The sequence below is a fragment of the Scyliorhinus torazame genome, chromosome 11 (assembly GCF_047496885.1).
Source record: "Scyliorhinus torazame isolate Kashiwa2021f chromosome 11, sScyTor2.1, whole genome shotgun sequence".
In the NCBI taxonomy this organism is placed as follows: Eukaryota; Metazoa; Chordata; class Chondrichthyes; order Carcharhiniformes; family Scyliorhinidae; genus Scyliorhinus; species Scyliorhinus torazame.
In genome coordinates, this window is record NC_092717.1 from 112,451,261 (window position 1) to 112,470,416 (window position 19,156).

The 19,156-nt window shown below is 51.7% G+C and overlaps 1 protein-coding gene across 3 annotated transcripts in view; it reads left to right on the forward strand.

Annotated features, from left to right (window-relative positions):
• Positions 1-19,156, forward strand: part of ppp1r42 (protein phosphatase 1, regulatory subunit 42) — a 270,849-nt gene that overhangs the window by 17,871 nt on the left and 233,822 nt on the right. For all 3 annotated transcript variants that reach the window (XM_072467631.1, XM_072467630.1, XM_072467632.1), the window contains one exon: positions 681-819. In XM_072467631.1, the coding sequence (XP_072323732.1) occupies positions 681-819 (139 nt within the window). The remainder of the gene's footprint in view (positions 1-680; positions 820-19,156) is intronic.

Here is a 19,156-nt window from a genome sequence, read left to right on the forward strand (position 1 = left end):
TTTGTAAGAGATTAACCACTGAAGAGATTTAAAATCTTTAAATGGGTTTCATGAATTAAAGGTTTTTTCGCTATTAGGTGTGTGAGAGCTGCATTCGATTGTTCAACGTTTTTTCCCATCTCCATATGGCTCCTGAGGTCTGCCATAGTGGATATTGGGTGAGTTGCGATAGTGGTGGCATGAGGTGTACGAGGGGCCATAGAGAGTAGGTAGGGGACATGAGTTGGCATGGATGAGCCATGGGGAGTATGACAGGACATGGGCGATAGGTGGGGGACATGAGTTGGCATAGAGGGACCATAGTGGGTAGGTGGTGGAGGTTTGTGATGGATGAGGAGTAGAAGGCCTATTGATTCTAAAACAAACTGGGGCAAAGTCCCAAAGATTTGACGTAGGCCTTCGATCCAGGCAGCCTTGCCCAATTCCCTCTCCCATGGCTGCCTCCAAGGTCGCTGGGCCTAACTCTAGCCTACTCCCTATCCCCAGAGTGCAAGTGAGGGCTAATGAGGCGCTTTAAATCGAGGCAGCTGTCGAATCAGGAAATTTCCTGACTTGAGCTACCCACCTGGGTAGAGAAAATTCATCTCTTTTATGAGGCTTTCAGTCTATTCGGACAGCTGAGGATCCTCTTTATGCAATGTACTCCTTTCTTACAGCAATATGTTTATATTCACATGTAGGTATCTAGGTGGCAATTGCATTTCTGTGGTGGAAGAGCTAGAGGGATTAACAGAGCTTCGGGAATTGCATGTAGAAAATCAGCGCCTCCCTCTTGGAGAGAAGCTGCTTTTTGATCCACGAACACTCCAATCTCTGAAGGTAAATAATTTTTGCATTTGATGTTAACTTTCTCTGATATTGTGGAGCCATGTAACTTAAAGAACATCGTTTCATATGGTAGAAGATTTAAAGCTGTATGACTTGGCATTTTAGCCTGGGGCCTTCCTCATTCAAGGGCCATGCAGGGGTGGGAGGTCCCTCCATTCAAGGACCCCCCCCCACCACCACCACCACCACCACACACAATCCATGCAATTCTGAACTCCCCCACTTGTGAATTAGGTCCCTCAGCAATTCTGGGCCTATGGTGCGTACATTGCCACCAGCTGCATCAGCTCCCAATGGTGCTGACCGGAAATGGAGAGCTGCCACCCTTTGAATAACCAGCAGATATCTGAGGTGGGATTTCCACCCAGGGAATTTCACCTAAGTCCTGTGAATCCCCACTGCTGGTCAGTGAAGTGCCTGATGGGCACTTAATACAGCAGACTTTCTTCAACACCTGGATTAAATTCTGCACATAATTCCTGTTCTCTTTCTGGGCAGATAGTTTTCACGATCCTCCCAGAATCGAGGGAAATCTGTTAAACTGTTACACAGCTCTGCCAATAGTCAACCTATTTGCATAATGGCTCTCTGGGCAACATGAATATCCTCTGTGGTGGATATTATTTTAAAAAAAAAATTTGAGAATCGGCTTCTGGCGGGGGAAGAGAGTGGTCGCGACTCCCCCCCCCCCCCTTCCGCACGGCAGGAGAGCGTGGAGTAGGACGAGAGGTGGCCCGGACCAAAGCGGAAGCCTCTCACTCTCTCGCCCCTGGTGGGTGAGTGAGGAAAGAAAAAGATCATCCCCTTTTTCAAAAAAAACTTTTAAAGAGAAAGAATTTTTTCACTTTTTAAAAGAAAAAACATTTTCTTGAAAAATAAGTGTTAAAGGAGACAAGGGAGGGGGGAAAGAGAAGGGGAAAAAAAAAGAAGGGGGATAAAAGGAGAAGAAAAAAAATGCCAGAAGGGAGCCAAAGCAGAGGGAGAAAGTGCACCAAAAGCAGACGGGGCAATGGGCGAGCCCGTTCAGACAAGCTAATCGGCGCACGAAGCGGGGGGAACGGAAGGTTCGCCGCAACAAAAAGAACTCGACAGACAGGAGCAGTTTCCCCTTGGGCCAGGGGGGAACTGGAACTGGAAGGCAGCCTTTGCCGACGCGCTGAGGGAACATCAGCAGGAAAACAAGGCAGAGACCAGAGCAGACATGGAGGCCGCAGTGCAGGCAGCAATGGCCAAGGCCCTGGCGGAAGTGCAGCTCGCGCTGGGCAGAGCAGAGGAGAAACTGGAAGCCCAAGAGGAGAAACAGGAAGCCCAAGAGGCGACTGTTAAGGAGCTGGAAAAAGCCACGACTGACATGAGCGACCGGATCACGGCCCTGGAGAAGGAGGTGGCGAGATTGGGCACAATGCAGGGGAGCCTGAAGGACAGAGTGGACGATCAGGAAAACCACTCGAGATGGCAAAATGTCATGATAGGGGGTCTACCAGAGGGGATCGAGGGTAGAAACCCCACGGCATATGTGGCTGAGATGCTGGGCAACTTAGTGGGGAGGAAAACTTTCCCCAACCCCCCAGAAATGGACAGAGCACACCAGGCGCTGAGCCCGAAGCCCAAGGCAGGGGATCAACCAAGGGCAATTATAGCTAAACTGCACCGGGTACCAAGACAGGGAAACAATCCTGCGCTGGGCCAGGCAAAACAGATACTGCAAATGGGAAGGACACTTCATTAGACTTTATGAGGACATTGGGGCAGACCTCGCCAGGAGACCGGCCAAATTCAATAGAGCGAAAGCAACTCTTCACAAGAATGACGTACGTCTTAGTACGCTGTACTCAGCGAAACTCTGGGCCACATACCAAGAAAGAGAGTACTTCTTCACAGCCCCCGCTGAAGCAAACAAGTTTGTCGAGGAACACGGGCTGGAAAACCAACAGCTAGGGGAGAAATAAGGGGCCACTGGTAAGGGGCAACAGCACGTTGACGGGGGGGGGGCAACGCCAGACCCCCTCCCACCCCTGCCATGGCGAGCGCTCCCTGAACAAAAAGCAATCCACTACCCGAGGGACCACTTCAGGCGGGAGACCTGGTCCCAGCACGAGGGAACAAAAGTAGCGGAGAAGGAAGAGCAAGCGAGAGGAGTACAGGTTAGGATGGGGGAAGAGCGGGCAGAAAACCGCATAGGCCGGGCAAGGGAGAAGCGAGGCAGTAACTCCCATGAGGGGGGCCACCGCACTAGCAGGAAAGTTAACGCCGGGGCCATGAAACAAAGCAGGGCCGTAGCGTGGCCCAACAGGGGGGGGGGATGACACCCTCAACAAAGGCGGGAGAGCAAACGGGGATAAGAACAGGGAAAGAGGGACAAAAGAGGGGTATACTGGAGAGGGGGGAAAAAGCGGGGCAAAAGGAGGGACCGGGGAGGGGGGACGCAGGGAATGAGGGACAAACAAGGCTAGAAAAGGAATAACAATAGGGCTACAAAGTGCCACAACCAACGGCTCGGAACAAGCAATCGCTGCAAGCATCCACCCAGTACGGTCTCTGGGTGAAGGGAGACTCCAGAGTGCAGGGGACTACCCGCGTGGTGGACGCACAGTGGGCAGCCATATCGGGTGCCCCCTGGACAAAGGAAAACGCTGGAGTGCAGGGATCTGACCGCATGGAGAGAGCAATGACAGCACCCACCCTGGATTGCCCCCAAACAAAGGGAAACCCCGGAGGGCAGGAGTGCGTCCACCAGGAAGAATGGTTAATCCCACAGGAGTGAGGGGACAGAAGCCCCCCACCAGGATAGTCACCTGGAACGTAAGGGGACTCAACGGCCCAGTGAAAAGATCCAGAGTCCTCACCCACCTAAGAAATATGAAGGCTGAAATAGTCTTCCTCCAAGAGACACACCTGAGAGAGCAGGACCGACTGCGGGTAAGAAAGGGCTGGGTGGGACAAACCTACCATTCCTGCTATGGGACGAGGGCTAGGGAGGTGGCAATACTGATCAGCAAGAGGACGATGTTTAGGGCGACAAAGACGGTGACGGACCCAGGGGGACGGTACGTCATGGTCAGCGGGGCCCTGATTGGGACACCGGTCATACTAATTAACGTGTACGCGCCCAACTGGGACGACACAAGCTGCATCAAAAAGACCATGGCAAAAATCCCTGATATAGCGACACACCGACTAATCATGGGGGGGGACTTCAACTGTGTACAGGATTTATCGTCTGACAGATCAAGCCCCAAAATGGGGAAAACCTCAAGCATGGCAAGGGAACTTGGTCACTTTATGGAACAGATGGGAGTGGTGGATGCCTGGAGGTTCACCCACCCAGGGGAGAAGGAGTTCTCCTTCTTCTCCCCAATACACAACGTATACACCAGAATTGACTTATTTGTGGTGGGGAAAACGGTGCTTCCGGGGATAAACAAAGTGGAATACTCCGCAATTGTGATATCCGACCACGCTCCACATTCCGTGGCCGCGAGGCTGGAGACGGGCAGGGCCCAACGCACCACATGCAGGTTGGACATTGCCCTACGAGCTGACAAGGCCTTCAACGAAAAGATATCGTGCCAGTTAGAGATTCAACCGGTCTGGTGCCTTGACGTTCCGCTGGTAGCGACGTAGCGGTGGTGGCGATGTCAATGCTGGCGATGTTGGTGCTGGCCTGATGTCGGGTGACCCCGGGAGCGTGCCAAAATCCTCTTCATCCTCTTGCGTGGGCAGGGGAAGGAGGGAAGGTCCTGGTGGGGTTAATGGTGGGTTAATGGTAGGGGAGGGTGGCGCCAGGCCGGAGAAGTGTGTATGAGTGGAATCTGCTGGTGCCAGGTCCTTGAGGGAGACAGTATCTTGGCGGCCGTCGGGGTACGCCACATAGACATACTGGGGGTTGGCGTGGAGCAAGTGCACCCTATCCACCAACGGGTCCGCCTTGTGGAGTCGGACATGCCTACGGAGCAGGACCGGTCCTGGAGCTGCGAGCCAAGTCGGGAGCGACACCCCAGATGTGGACTTCCTGTAGAAGGCAAAAAGGCGTTCATGGGGTGTGTTATTCGTAGCGGTGCACAGTAGTGACCAAATGGAGTGGAGTGCATCAGGGAAGACCTCCTGCCAGCGAGAGGCTGGGAGGTTCCTGGACCGTCGGGCCAGTTGGACGGCCCTCCAAACCGTCTCGTTCTCCCTCTCTACCTGCCCGTTTCCCCGGGGGTTATAGCTGGTCGTCCTGGTGGAGGCGATACCCCTGCTGAGCAGGAACTGACGCAGCTCATCACTCCTGAATGAGGATCCCCTGTCACTGTGGATGTAGGCGGGGAAGTCGAACAGAGCGATGATTGTGTTGAGTGCCTTGAAAACGGTGGCAGACGTCATATCGGGGCAGGGGATGGCGAAGCGGAAACTGGAGTACTCCTCGACCACACTGACAATATACGTGTTACCGTCGGTGGAGGGGAGGGGGCCCTTTGAAATCCACGCTGAGGCGTTCAAAGGGGCGGGAAGCTTTCACCAGGCGCGCACCATCCGGCAGGTAAAAGTGCGGCTTGCACTCCGCACAGTCCTGGCAGTCCCTGGTGACTGTCCGTACTTCCTCGACGGAGTGTGGCAGATTGCGAGCCTTGACAAGATGGTACAACCATGTGACCCCCGGGTGACAAAGGCTGTCGTGTAGGGCCCGGAGTCTGTCTACTTGTGCGCTGGCACATGTACCTCGGGATAGGCCGCCTGGGGGCTTGTTGAGTTTGTCGGGGCGATACAGAATCTCGTAATTATAGGTGGAGAGCTTGATTCTCCACCGCAAGGTTTTGTCATTTTTGATCTTGCCCTGCTGCGTGTTGTTGAACATGAAGGCTACCGACCGTTGGTCAGTAAGGAGAGTGAATCTCCTGCCGGCCAGGTATTGCCTCCAATGCCGCACAGTTTCAACGATAGCTTGGGCCTCTTTTTCGACGGACGAGTGCCGAATTTCTGAGGCATAAAGGGTGCGGGATAAGAATGCCATGGGTCTGCCTGCCTGATTGAGGGTGGCGGCCAGTGCGACATCTGATGCATCACTTTCTACTTCAAAGGGCAGTGTCTCGTCTACTGCGTGGATCCCGGCCTTGGCTATATCAGCTCTGATACGGGCAAAGGCCTGTTGTGCCTCGGCAGGAAGGGGAAAGTGGGTGGACTGAATCAGTGGGCGGGCCTTGTCCGCATAGTTTGGGACCCACTGGGCGTAGTAGGAGAGAACCCGAGGCAGCATTTGAGGGCCTTGGGGCAGTGGGGGAGGGGAAGCTCCACGAGGGGGCGCATGCGCTCGGGATCGGGCCCCAGAACTCCGTTCTGGACCATATAGCCGAGGGTGGCTAAGCGGGTTGTGCTGAACACGCACTTCTCCTTGTTGTAGGTGAGGTTGAGGAGAGTGGCGGTGCGGAGGAATTTAGCAAGGTTGGCATCGTGGTCCTGCTGGTCACGGCCGCAGATGGTGACGTTGTCTAGGTACGGAAAGGTGGCCCGCAAACCGTACCGGTCGACCATTCGGTCCATCTCCCTTTGGAAGACCAAAACCCCGTTAGTGGCGCCGAAGGGAACCCTGAGGAAGTGATAGAGCCGTCCGTCCACCTTGAAAGCAGTGTATGGACGGTCCGATTTACGAATGGGGAGCTGGTGGTAGGCGGATTTGAGATCTACCGTTGAGAAGACCCGGTACTGTGCAATCTGATTGACCATATCAGATATGCGTGGGAGGGGGAACGCGTCGAGCTGCGTGTACCGATTGATGGTCTGGCTATCGTCCACGACCATTCTGTGTTTCTCCCCAGTTTTAACCACTACCACTTGGGCTCTCCAGGGGCTGTTGCTGGCCTCGAGAAGCCCTCCCGAAGCAGCCGCTGGACCTCGGACCTGATGAAGGTCTTGTCCTGAGTGCTGTACAGTCTGCTCCTGGTGGAAACGGGTTTGCAATCCGAAGTTAGATTGGCGAAGAGGGAGGGTGGGTTGACCTTTAGGGTCGCGAGGCCGCATACAGTGAGGGGTGGTAGGGGCCCGCTGAATTTGAGGGTGAGGCTCTGCAGATTGCACTGGAAGTCCAGGCGTCGTAGTTGTGCAGCGCAGAGATTAGGAAGGACGTAGAGGCGGGCGCCGTTGAATTCTACGCCCTGGACAGTGAGAGTGACCGTGCAGAACCCCCGGATCGGGACAGAATGGGATCCGGAGACCAGGGAGATTCTTTGATTGGCGGGGTGGACCGCAAGGGAGCAGCGCCTTACCGTATCCGGGTGGATGAAGCTTTCGGTGCTCCCGGAGTCCAGCAGGCAAGAGATCACGTGGCCGTTGATTTTCACCGTAGTCGAAGCGGTGGCCAGGTTGTGTGGACGAGACTGGTTGAGCGTCATTGAGGCGAGTTGCGGTTGGTCGTCGCTGGTGTCCGAAGATGAAATGAAATGAAATTAATAAAATGCTGAGCGTGGGGGGCCCAGGTCGTGGAATGTTGTCGGCGTTCATGTCCCGTGGGGAAGACAAGATGGCGGCGCCTGAAGATCCTGCGGGGGACAAAATGACGGTGCCCTTGGGTCGCACGTTGCGGGAGCTGGACAAGATGGCGGCGCCCATGGGCCGCACGTGGACTGAGGGGGGAAGATGGCGGCACCCAATGGCCGCGCGCGGCCTCGGGAGGTGAAGATGGCGGCGCCCATGGCTGCGCGTGGCCTGGGGAGGTGAAGATGGCGGCGCCCACTGGCCACGCGTGGTCCGGGACAAGATGGCGGCACCCATTGTGTGTGGGTCAGGGGGCGATAGGGGCGACTGCGCGGGCCTGGCACACCGTGGCGAAGTGGCCCTTTTTGCTGCAAGCCTTGCAAAGGCAGCGCGGGCCGAGCAGCGTTGACGAGGGTGCTTCTGCTGGCCGCAGAAGTAACATCGGGGACCCCCGGGGTGCGCGGATTGGCGTGTGGCGCAAGCGTATTGGCTGGGTAAAGCCTCGGCTGGGGCGGCAGTTTGTGGGGTCCACGAGGGATAGTAGGGGTGGGCCGCGTGGCCGGAGGGGTAGGCCTGAGCATTACGTGAGGCGACCGTCATGGAGAGTGCTAGCTTCTTAGTCCAGGCTAAGTCCCCTTCTAACAGTCTTTGGCGAATGAGGTCCGACCCAATCCCTGTTACAAAAGCATCGCGCATAAGAAGGTTAGAATGTTCGGTGGCCGTAACGGCCTGACAGCCACAGTCCCGGACGAGTGGGATTAGGGCCCGCCAGAAGTCTTCTATGGACTCACCAGGGAGTTGAGAGCGAGTGGCGAGTACATGCCTGGCGAAGAGTGTGTTCGCTTTCTGTGCGAAGTTTTCTTTGAGGAGCGCCATGGCATCCGTGTAGTTCAGGGCTTCCTGGATCAGCGGAAACACGCTGGAGCTCAAACTTGAGTACAGAATCTGTATCTTCTGAGCCTCCGTCAGAGGGGTGGTCACTGAGTTGATATAGGCCTCTAAGCAGGCAAGCCAGTGATTAAAGTCCTTTCTGGCATCACTCGATTGCGGATCCAGCTGCAGGCGATGTGGTTTGATTCGGAGATCCACCTTCTAGAAAATCTTATTGCAATAAATTGATGCACGATCAATTGTCTAAAGACTCAGGTTGGATACAACTGTGGCTTTATTGCAGTAAGATGTGTGGCCTCCCATAGCAGCTGGCGAAATGGCTGCTGAATAGATGAATAGAGGACATGCATATTTATACTCCTACTGGGCAGAGCCAGCAGGCAGGGGCTACTGGCGAACCTGTAGTACAGGTCCTACCTTACATCACCTAATATAGGTACAACAGTGGTTTACCACACAGAAGAATAGCCAGGTAGCCAAGAATCAGGGGAAGGTGGCCAAGGCATGAGGGGGAGAGATAGACCGGGTGAGCGGGGACACACACAGCTAAACCTAAGAGGAAAGAAAGGCGAACCACAGCGGGGAGGGGGAAGAGTGAAGAGAAGGGGAACAATAGAGGAGAACCAGAGAGGTGGGGGGGAAGGCAGGGGAAACGATAACAAACTTGGCATCTACAGGAACAGAGAGCAAGGAAAATCCAGGCGAAAGACGGGACGAACGGCTGAAGCGGAAGTGAACACGAGACGACAACGGCAGCGAAATCCGCCTGGGAGAAGCAAGTGACAACACCAACACCAGACCCATTCACGTAGTGCCCTCTGTAATTGTTTCTCCTGGACCCAAATGTATATCTCCTTCCCCAGTTCCCCACCCACAAACAGATGCCTACTTATGTGTTGTAAATAATATTGCCAGTTGTACAGAGTTGCTGCTGTTGAGCTGGTGCATAATACCTTACCAGTTATTTTATTTTTTTAATTTATTTTTTATTATTATTATTTTTTTGGTATGTTTGTGTGCCCTTCTCTTCTCTCTCTCTCTCTCTCTCTCTCTCTATATATATCTTATTCTGTGCACATAACAGTAAATATACTTTGTTCAAAAACCCAATAAAAAAACATTTATAAAATAAAGAAATTTATTTGCCATATTTTCATCATTTTCGCCATACAAAAAAAAATCAAAAACAGAACAACCCTAACAATATAAAACATAAAACATAGAATCATAGAACAGAAAAGAAAGCCATCCCTCCCACTCTCCTCTCTTCACCCCCCCCCCCCCATAGCATTCAACGGCAACCAACTCCCAAAATTGCAAAATAAACAAACCTCAAGAATTGTAGAACTTCGCCTTCACCCCCCCCTCAGCTCAAACTTCACCTCCTCCAGGGTCAAAAACTCCAGCAAGTCCCCCCACCACGCCGAAGTACAGGGTGGAGAAGCTGACCTCCACCCCAACAGGACCCACCAATGAGCGATCAGTGAGGCAAAGGCTAAAATGTCTGCCCCACACCCGCCCGCAACTCAGAGCGGTCTGCCACTCCAAAAATGGTTTCCAGGGGAGTGAGCTCTGTATGTAAAATCCCCGATATTGTGCTAAAGACCTCCAGCTTCGGGCAGGACCAAAACATGTGAACGTGGTTTGCAGGGACCCTCTCACATCGCCCACAGACATCCTCCACCCCCTTGAATAGGCGGCTCATCTTTGAATTTGTGACGTGCGCCCTATGTCCGACCATCAACTGTATCAGCCCCAGCCTCGCACACAAGGTTGAGGCATTCACCCTCCACAACACCTCACACCATAGACCCTCTTCCACCGCCCCCCCCCCAACTCTTCTTGCCATTTCGCCTTAATTCCCTTGTTATGGGAGATGCGTTTTCAGAACCCCAAAATGTATCATGGAGTTCAACCAACCTCTCCCTTTAATGGATTTGTTGCTTTTCCTAGCACACTGCTTTTTCCCTAGGTGTGGGATTACAATTATGGACACGTGGGTTTTTAAACACAAAACACTGTTTATTCCATGAACTCAACTTAACATCTTAAATAAACATTGGATCTCTTAACACCCCTTACTTCAAAGATAATTCAGAAAATATTGCAAAGTAAATAATTCCTTAAAATGTTCCTTCAAACTTCCAAGAGACTTAACACCTTTAAACAAAATCACATCAGGTTAAAGGCTTCACTATTATAAGTTTAAATCACCCAAATGATTCCGAGACGGTCTTTTATGTCAGAGATCCAGCTCCCTGCAAACACAGAAATTCCTCAAGCTCTTTTCAAACTTGCAGCTCTCTGGAAACACACACACACACACACACAAGCTGCTTTTTAAACTGAAACTAAAAACCTGCAAAATGGCTGACCGAAAGCGCAGTTTCCCCCACTCTCTGACATCACTGTTTTCTTAAAGGTACATTGCTTACACATCCATTTATTAAAGGTACTCTCCCATGATACCTCCCCCCAAGAAGAAAAACCCCATCAACTTCAAGATGGTTTCATTTTTCACTTTTGCACCATCCACTAAGAAATGTACACAGTAAAAATACTTTTACGTTCCACAACAAAAAACAACACACGCAAACAGGCATAATAATATAGTACATTTTTCTTTGCTCTTCTTCCTCCAACCGAAATCCTCATCGATTGACAGTCTCTTTGAACAAAGTCTCTGCACGATTCATCCATACCTCTACTCCTCGGCAATTCTCTTTAGAATCAGATACTTTAGTTCAATCTGACCACAGAGTCCCTTGCAATTCTCCAATACAGGAACATTGGTGATCACAGCTTTCAGGCAGTCAAATGCCTGTTGAAAGTCCGCTGTCCATTGAAATTTTTTACGTTTCTTCAGCAATTCCAGCAGTGGAGTAATCACGCCACAAAACTTTTGCACAACTGTTCGATCAAAGCCATTCATGCTAGGAAATTGCATTATTTCCCTTCGGCTTGAGGGTATCGGAAACTTTGCAAGGAAAGTGATTTGGGCTTCTCCAAATTCACTTTCGGCTTGGTTCATCACCAAACCCGCCACCTGAAGTCGATCAAAGAACTCCATACGATGGTTTAAATGTTCTTTCCATGTCTGGAAGTTGGAAATAAAAGCAGATTGTCCCACTTTCTCAATGCAATCCTTCAAACGTGAGATAGGATAAGAATCCGTTCTTGTAACCGCATTCACCTTTCGATAGTCCACACACAACCGTTGGGAACCATCTGGTTTAGGTACCATCACTATGGGTGAGCTCCATTGCTGCAACCCACTTCAATTATGCCATTCTTCAGCATACTCTCAATCTCTCTGTTAACCTGCGCCAATCTTAAAGGATTAAGTCTATATGGATGTTGTTTGATAGGAACAGCATTTCCCACATCTACATCATGTATAGCCATTTTAGTACTTCCCAATTTATCTCTACAAACTTGCCCATGTGATATCAATAACTCTTTCAGGTCAGTTTATTTTTCTTCTGGAAGGTAACTTAACAATTCATCCCAATTTTTAAGAACATCCTCATTTTCCAATTTAATTTGAGGTATGTCAAATTAACAGTCGTCTCGATTTGGTTCGTCACTTTGAGTTAGAATCATTAAAACCTTTTTCTCCCCTTCCCTTTCAAAGTACCTTTTAAGCATATTGACATGACACACTCGGTGAGCCTTCTATCTGGTGTTTTTACCACATAATTTACCTCACTTAATTTCCTTTCAATCTGATACGGTCCACAAAACCTAGCTTTTAAAGGCTCACCTACCACTGGTAACAACACTAAAACTTTATCCCCACTGGCAAAACTACGAACTTTGGATTTCTTGTCCGCTACCCGTTTCATCACATTTTGTGCAACTTTCAAATGTTGTCTAGCCAATTCACCTGCTCTATTGAATCATTCCCTAAAATTTGACACGTTATCCGATTTCTCACCGACCAATTTTTCCTTAATCAATTTAAGTGGTCGTCTTACCTCATGACCAAAAATTAGTTCAAAAGGACTAAATTTGGTAGACTCATTAGGTGCATCCCTAATTGCAAACAATACGAATGGGATTCCTTTATCCCAATCCTCTGGATAATCTTGACAATACGTCCTCAACATTGTCTTTAATGTCTGATGCCATCTTTCTAACGCTCCCTGCGATTCTGGATGGTACGCAGTTGATTTAAATTGTTTTATTCCGAAGCTATCCATAACTTCTTTTTTTTTATATAAAATATTTTATTGAAAATTTCTGGTCAACCAACACAGTACATTGTGCATCCTTTACACAATAACAATGACCTATTTTATAAACAGAAAATGAATAAATAATAAATAACAAAAATGAAAACTAACCCTAATTGGCAACTGCCTTATCACAAGTAACACTCTCCAAAAATATAATTTAACAGTCCAATATATAATTATCTGTAGCAACGACCTATACATATTATACAGTATATATTAACAACCCTGAGAGTCTTTCTGGTTCCTCCTCCACCCCACCCCCCCTCTCCCCCCCCCCCCCCCCCCCCCCCCCCCCCCCACACACCCCCACACCCCATCTTGGGCTGCTGCTGCTGCCTTGTTTTTTCCATTCCATCTATCTTTCTGCGAGGTATTCGACGAACGGTTGCCACCGCCTGGTGAACCCTTGAGCCGACCCCCTTAGAACGAACTTAATCCGCTCTAGCTTTATAAACCCTGCCATGTCATTTATCCAGGTCTCCACCCCCGGGGGCTTGGCTTCTTTCCACATTAACAATATCCTGCGCCGGGCTACTAGGGACGCAAAGGCCAAAACATCGGCCTCTCTCGCCTCCTGCACTCCCGGCTCTTGTGCAACCCCAAATAGAGCCAACCCCCAGCTTGGTTCGACCCGGACCTCCACTACTTTTGAAAGCACCTTTGTCACCCCCATCCAAAACCCCTGTAGTGCCGGGCATGACCAAAACATATGGGTATGATTCGCTGGGCTTCTCGAGCACATCGCACACCTATCCTCCACCCCAAAAAATTTACTGAGCCGTGCTCCAGTCATATGCGCCCTGTGTAATACCTTAAACTGAATCAGGCTTAGCCTGGCACTCGAGGACGACGAGTTTACCCTGCTTAGGGCATCTGCCAACAGCCCTTCCTCGATCTCCGCCCCCAGCTCTTCTTCCCATTTCCCTTTTAGTTCATCTACCATAGTCTCCCCTTCGTCCCTCATTTCCCTATATATATCTGACACCTTACCATCCCCCACCCATGTCTTTGAGATCACTCTGTCCTGCACCTCTTGTGTCGGGAGCTGCGGGAATTCCCTCACCTGTTGCCTCGCAAAAGCCCTCAGTTGCATATACCTGAATGCATTCCCTTGGGGCAACCCATATTTCTCGGTCAGCGCTCCCAGACTCGCGAACTTCCCATCCACAAACAGATCTTTCAGTTGCGTTATTCCTGCTCTTTGCCACATTCCATATCCCCCATCCATTCCCCCCGGGGCAAACCTATGGTTGTTTCTTATCGGGGACCCCCCCAAGGCTCCAGTCTTTCCCCTATGCCGTCTCCACTCCTTCAGTGGAACCACCACCACTGGGCTTGTGGTGTAGTTCCTCGGTGAGAACGGCAATGGGGCTGTCACCATAGCCTGTAGGCTAGTCCCCCTACAGGACTCCCTCTCTAATCTCTTCCACGCCGCTCCCTCCTCCTCTCCCATCCACTTACTCACCATTGAAATATTAGCGGCCCAATAATACTCACTTAGGCTCGGTAGTGCCAGCCCCCCCTATCCCTGCTACGCTGTAAGAATCCCTTCCTCACTCTCGGGGTCTTCCCGGCCCACACAAAACCCATGATGCTCTTTTCGATCCTTTTAAAAAAAGCCTTCGTGATCACCACCGGGAGGCACTGAAACACAAAGAGGAATCTCGGGAGGACCACCATCTTAACCGCCTGCACCTTCCCTGCCAGTGACAGGGATACCATATCCCATCTCTTGAAATCCTCCTCCATTTGTTCCACCAACCGCGTTAAATTTAACCTATGCAATGTGCCCCAATTCTTGGCTATCTGGATCCCCAGGTAACGAAAGTCCCTTGTTACCTTCCTCAACGGTAGGTCCTCTATTTCTCTACTCTGCTCCCTTGGATGCACCACAAACAACTCACTTTTCCCCATGTTCAATTTATACCCTGAAAAATCCCCAAACTCCCCAAGTATCCGCATTATTTCTGGCATCCCCTCCGCCGGGTCTGCCACATATAGTAACAAATCGTCCGCATACAAAGATACCCGGTGTTCTTCTCCTCCTCTAAGTACTCCCCTCCACGTCTTGGAACCCCTCAACGCTATCGCCAGGGGCTCAATCGCCAGTGCAAACAATAATGGGGACAGAGGGCATCCCTGCCTTGTCCCTCTATGGAGCCGAAAATATGCAGATCCCTGTCCATTCGTGACCACGCTCGCCATCGGGGCCCTATACAACAGCTGCACCCATCTAACATACCCCTCTCCAAAACCAAATCTCCTCAACACCTCCCACAAATAATCCCACTCCACTCTATAAAATACTTTCTCGGCATCCATCGCCACTACTATCTCCGTTTCCCCCTCTGGTGGGGGCATCATCATTACCCCTAACAGCCTCCGTATATTCGTGTTCAGCTGTCTCCCCTTCACAAACCCAGTTTGGTCCTCGTGGACCACCCCCGGGACACATTCCTCTATTCTCATTGCCATTACCTTGGCCAGGATCTTGGCATCTACATTTAGGAGGGAAATAGGTCTATAGGACCCGCATTGTAGCGGGTCCTTTTCCTTCTTTAAGAGAAGCGATATCGTTGCTTCAGACATAGTCGGGGGCAGTTGTCCCCTTTCCTTTGCCTCATTAAAGGTCCTCGTCAATACCGGGGCGAGCAAGTCCACATATTTTCTATAGAATTCGACTGGGAATCCATCCGGTCCCGGGGCCTTTCCCGCCTGCATGCTCCTAATTCCTTTCACCACTTCTTCTACCTCGATCTGTGCTCCCAGTCCCACCCTTTCCTGCTCTTCCACCTTGGGAAATTCCAGCCGATCCAAAAAGCCCATCATTCTCTCCCTCCCATCCGGGGGTTGAGCTTCATATAATTTTTTATAAAATGTCTTGAACACTCCATTCACTCTCTCCGCTCCCCGCTCCATCTCTCCTTCCTCATCCCTCACTCCCCCTATTTCCCTCGCTGCTCCCCTTTTCCTCAATTGGTGTGCCAGCAACGTGCTCGCCTTCTCCCCATATTCGTACTGTACACCCTGTGCCTTCCTCCATTGTGCCTCTGCAGTGCCCGTAGTCAGCAAGTCAAATTCTACATGTAGCCTTTGCCTTTCCCTGTACAGTCCCTCCTCCGGCGCTTCCGCATAATGTCTGTCCACCCTCAAAAGTTCTTGCAGCAACCGCTCCCGTTCCTTACTCTCCTGCTTCCCTTTATGTGCCCTTATTGATATCAGCTCCCCTCTAACCACCGCCTTCAGCGCCTCCCAGACCACTCCCACCTGGACCTCCCCATTATCATTGAGTTCCAAGTTCTTTTCAATGCACCCCCTCACCCTTAGACACACACCCTCATCTGCCATTAGTCCCATGTCCATTCTCCAGGTTGGGCGCCCTCCTGTTTCCTCCCCTATCTCCAAGTCTACCCAGTGTGGAGCGTGATCCGAAATGGCTATAGCCGTATACTCCGTTCCCCTCACCTTCGGGATCAACGCCCTTCCCAGCACAAAAAAGTCTATTCGCGAGTAGACTTTATGGACATAGGAGAAAAACGAGAACTCCTTACTCCTAGGTCTGCTAAATCTCCACGGGTCTACACCTCCCATCTGCTCCATAAAATCTTTAAGTACCTTGGCTGCTGCCGGCCTCCTTCCAATCCTGGACTTCGACCTATCCAGCCCTGGTTCCAACACCGTATTAAAATCTCCCCCCATTATCAGCTTTCCCATCTCTAGGTCCGGAATGCGTCCTAGCATCCACCTCATAAAATTGGCATCATCCCAGTTCGGGGCATATACGTTTACCAAAACCACCGTCTCCCCCTGTAGTTTGCCACTCACCATCACGTATCTGCCCCCGTTATCCGCCACTATAGTCTTTGCCTCGAACATTACCCGCTTCCCCACTAATATAGCCACCCCCCTGTTTTTCGCATCTAGCCCCGAATGGAACACCTGCCCCACCCATCCTTTGCGTAGCCTAACCTGGTCTATCAGTTTCAGGTGCCATTCCTGTAACATAACCACATCTGCCTTAAGTTTCTTAAGGTGTGCGAGTACCCGTGCCCTCTTTATCGGCCCGTTCAGCCCTCTCACGTTCCACGTGATCAGCCGGGTTGGGGGGCTTCCTACCCCCCCCCCCCCCCCTTGTCGATTAGCCATCCCCTTTTTCCAGCTCCTCACCCGGTTCCCACGCAGCTGGTTCTCCCCCAGGCGGTGCCCATCCCCTCCCATACCAGCTCCCCCCTCTCCCGAGCAGCAGCAACCCAGTAATTCCCCCCTCCCACCCCCCCCCCCCCGCTAGATCCCCCGCTAGCGTAATTACTCCCCCCATGTTGCTCCCAGAAGTCAGCAAACTCTGGCCGATCTCTCCTTCCCCCCGTGACCTCGGCTCGCACCGTGCGACGCCCCCTCCTTCCTGCTTCTCGATTCCCGCCATGATTATCATAGCGCGGGAACCAAGCCTGCGCTTCTCCCTTGGCCCCGCCCCCAATGGCCAACGCCCCATCTCCTCCACCTCCCCTCCTCCCCCCATCACCATCTGTGGAAGAGAGAAAAGTTACCACATCGCAGGATTAGTACATAAAACTCCTCTTTCCCCCCTTTTTAACCCCCCTCTTCGCCCCCCACATTCGCCCCACCACTTTGTTCAAACGTTCTTTTTAATAACCCGCTCATTCCAGTTTTTCTTCCACAATAAAAGTCCACGCTTCATCCGCCGTCTCAAAGTAGTGGTGCCTCCCTCGATATGTGACCCACAGTCTTGCCGGTTGCAGCATTCCAAATTTTATCTTCTTTTTATGAAGCACCGCCTTGGCCCGATTAAAGCTCGTCCTCCTTCTCGCCACCTCCGCACTCCAGTCTTGATAAACGCGGATCACCGCGTTCTCCCATTTACTGCTCCGAGTTTTCTTTGCCCATCTAAGGACCATTTCTCTATCCTTAAAACGGAGGAATCTCACCACTATGGCTCTGGGAATTTCTCCTGCTCTCGGTCCTCGCGCCATCACTCGGTATGCTCCCTCCACCTCCAACGGACCCGCCGGGGCCTCCGCTCCCATTAACGAGCGCAGCATCGTGCTTATCCATAACTTCTTTGAATAACTTTGAAGTAAAATTAGTTCCTTGATCCGATTGAATTTCTGTGGGTAGTCCATATCTAGTAATGAATTTAAGTAACTCCTCCACAATCCTTTTAGCTGTAATATTATGTACTGGAATGGCCTCTGGAAACCTAGTAGACACATTCATTATAGTCAAAAGATATTGATTCGAGACTTCCGGGTGTGGCGGTGACCAGCTAAGTCGCACATTTCGGCACCTCCCGTTATAACGGACTTTTGGGCTCTTTACCGGAGCCCCAACGGCAATTTTTGAAGGCTAAACCCACTGTGAGGCAACATAGAAGGGAGTCCCCCCGGATGTGAATGGACAGAAGAGATAATAGTGGCCAGATTGCGGAGGATCCTCTGGAGCAGCGGCAAAGAAGGGAAGTGAGAAGCAAGATGGCGGCGGAGGGAGGCCAGTTGGTATGGGGCCACGAACAGCAGGAGTTCCTCCGGCGATGTGTGGAGGAGCTCAAGAAGGGGGTGCTGGCGCCGATGCTGCAGGCGATTGAGGGGTTAAAGGAGGCGCAGAAGACCCAAGAGATGGAGCTCCGTGGAGTGAAGGCAAAAGCTGCCGAAAATGAGATACAGGGCTTGGTGGTGAAGACGGAGACACACGGTGCACTGCATAAGAGGTGTATGGAGAGACTGGAAGCCCTGGAAAATAGCTCGAGGAGGAAGAACTTAAGAATCTTGGGTCTTCCCGAAGGGGCAGAGGGAGCGGACATTGGGGCGTATGTGAGCACGATGCTCCATACCTTAATGGGAGCTGAGGCCCTGACGGGCCCCCTGGAAGTGGAGGGAGCGTATCGAGTCCTCGTGAGAAGACCAAAGGCAGGAGAAATACCTCGAGCAATTGTGGTGAGGTTCCACCGCTACAAGGACAGGGAGATGGTCCTTAGATGGGCAAAAAAGACACGGAGCAGCAGGTGGGAGAACGCAGTGATCCGCGTGTATCAGGATTGGAGTGCGGAGGTGGCGAGAAGGAGGGCGAGTTTCAATCGGGCCAAGGCGGTGCTCCACAAGAGGAAAGTGAAGTTTGGAATGTTGCAGCCGGCAAGACTGGGTTACACACCAGGGTAAACACCACTACTTCGAGACGGCAGAAGAGGCGTGGACATTTATTGAAGAGGATAAGTTGGACTAGATTGGAGAAAGAGTGTTTGAAATGAAGTAGTGAGGTGGTGGCAAGGGACTGTGAATCAGATGGGGGAAAATTTTCTTTCCCCTCGAAGGGGGGGGGGACACAAAAAAATGTGGGCGCCGGTGGGGAAGGGGAGGGTGAAGGAGAGAGGGAGCTGCGCCATCAGGGGTGGGGCCGAGAGGGAAGCACGGGCTTTGTCCCCGCGCTATGGAAATTGTGGCGGGAAAAGGGGGCGCAGGAAGGAGGGGGCCTCACATGATGGGAGGCTAAGGATAAACGGGGGAAGCCGAGGTCAGCCAGAGTTTGCTGACTTCCGGAAGCAATATGGGGGGAGCAACTAAGCTAGAGAGGGATCGAGCAGGGGGGGAGCGAGAGAGGGATCTTGCGGGGGGGGGGGGCGGGGGGGGGGGGGGGGTGTTAACTGGGTTGCTGCTGCTAAGAGGAAGGGGGAGCTGTTACGGGATGGGATGGTCGGGACGGGAGGGCGCCGTCGGGGGGATAAACGGGTGCGTGGG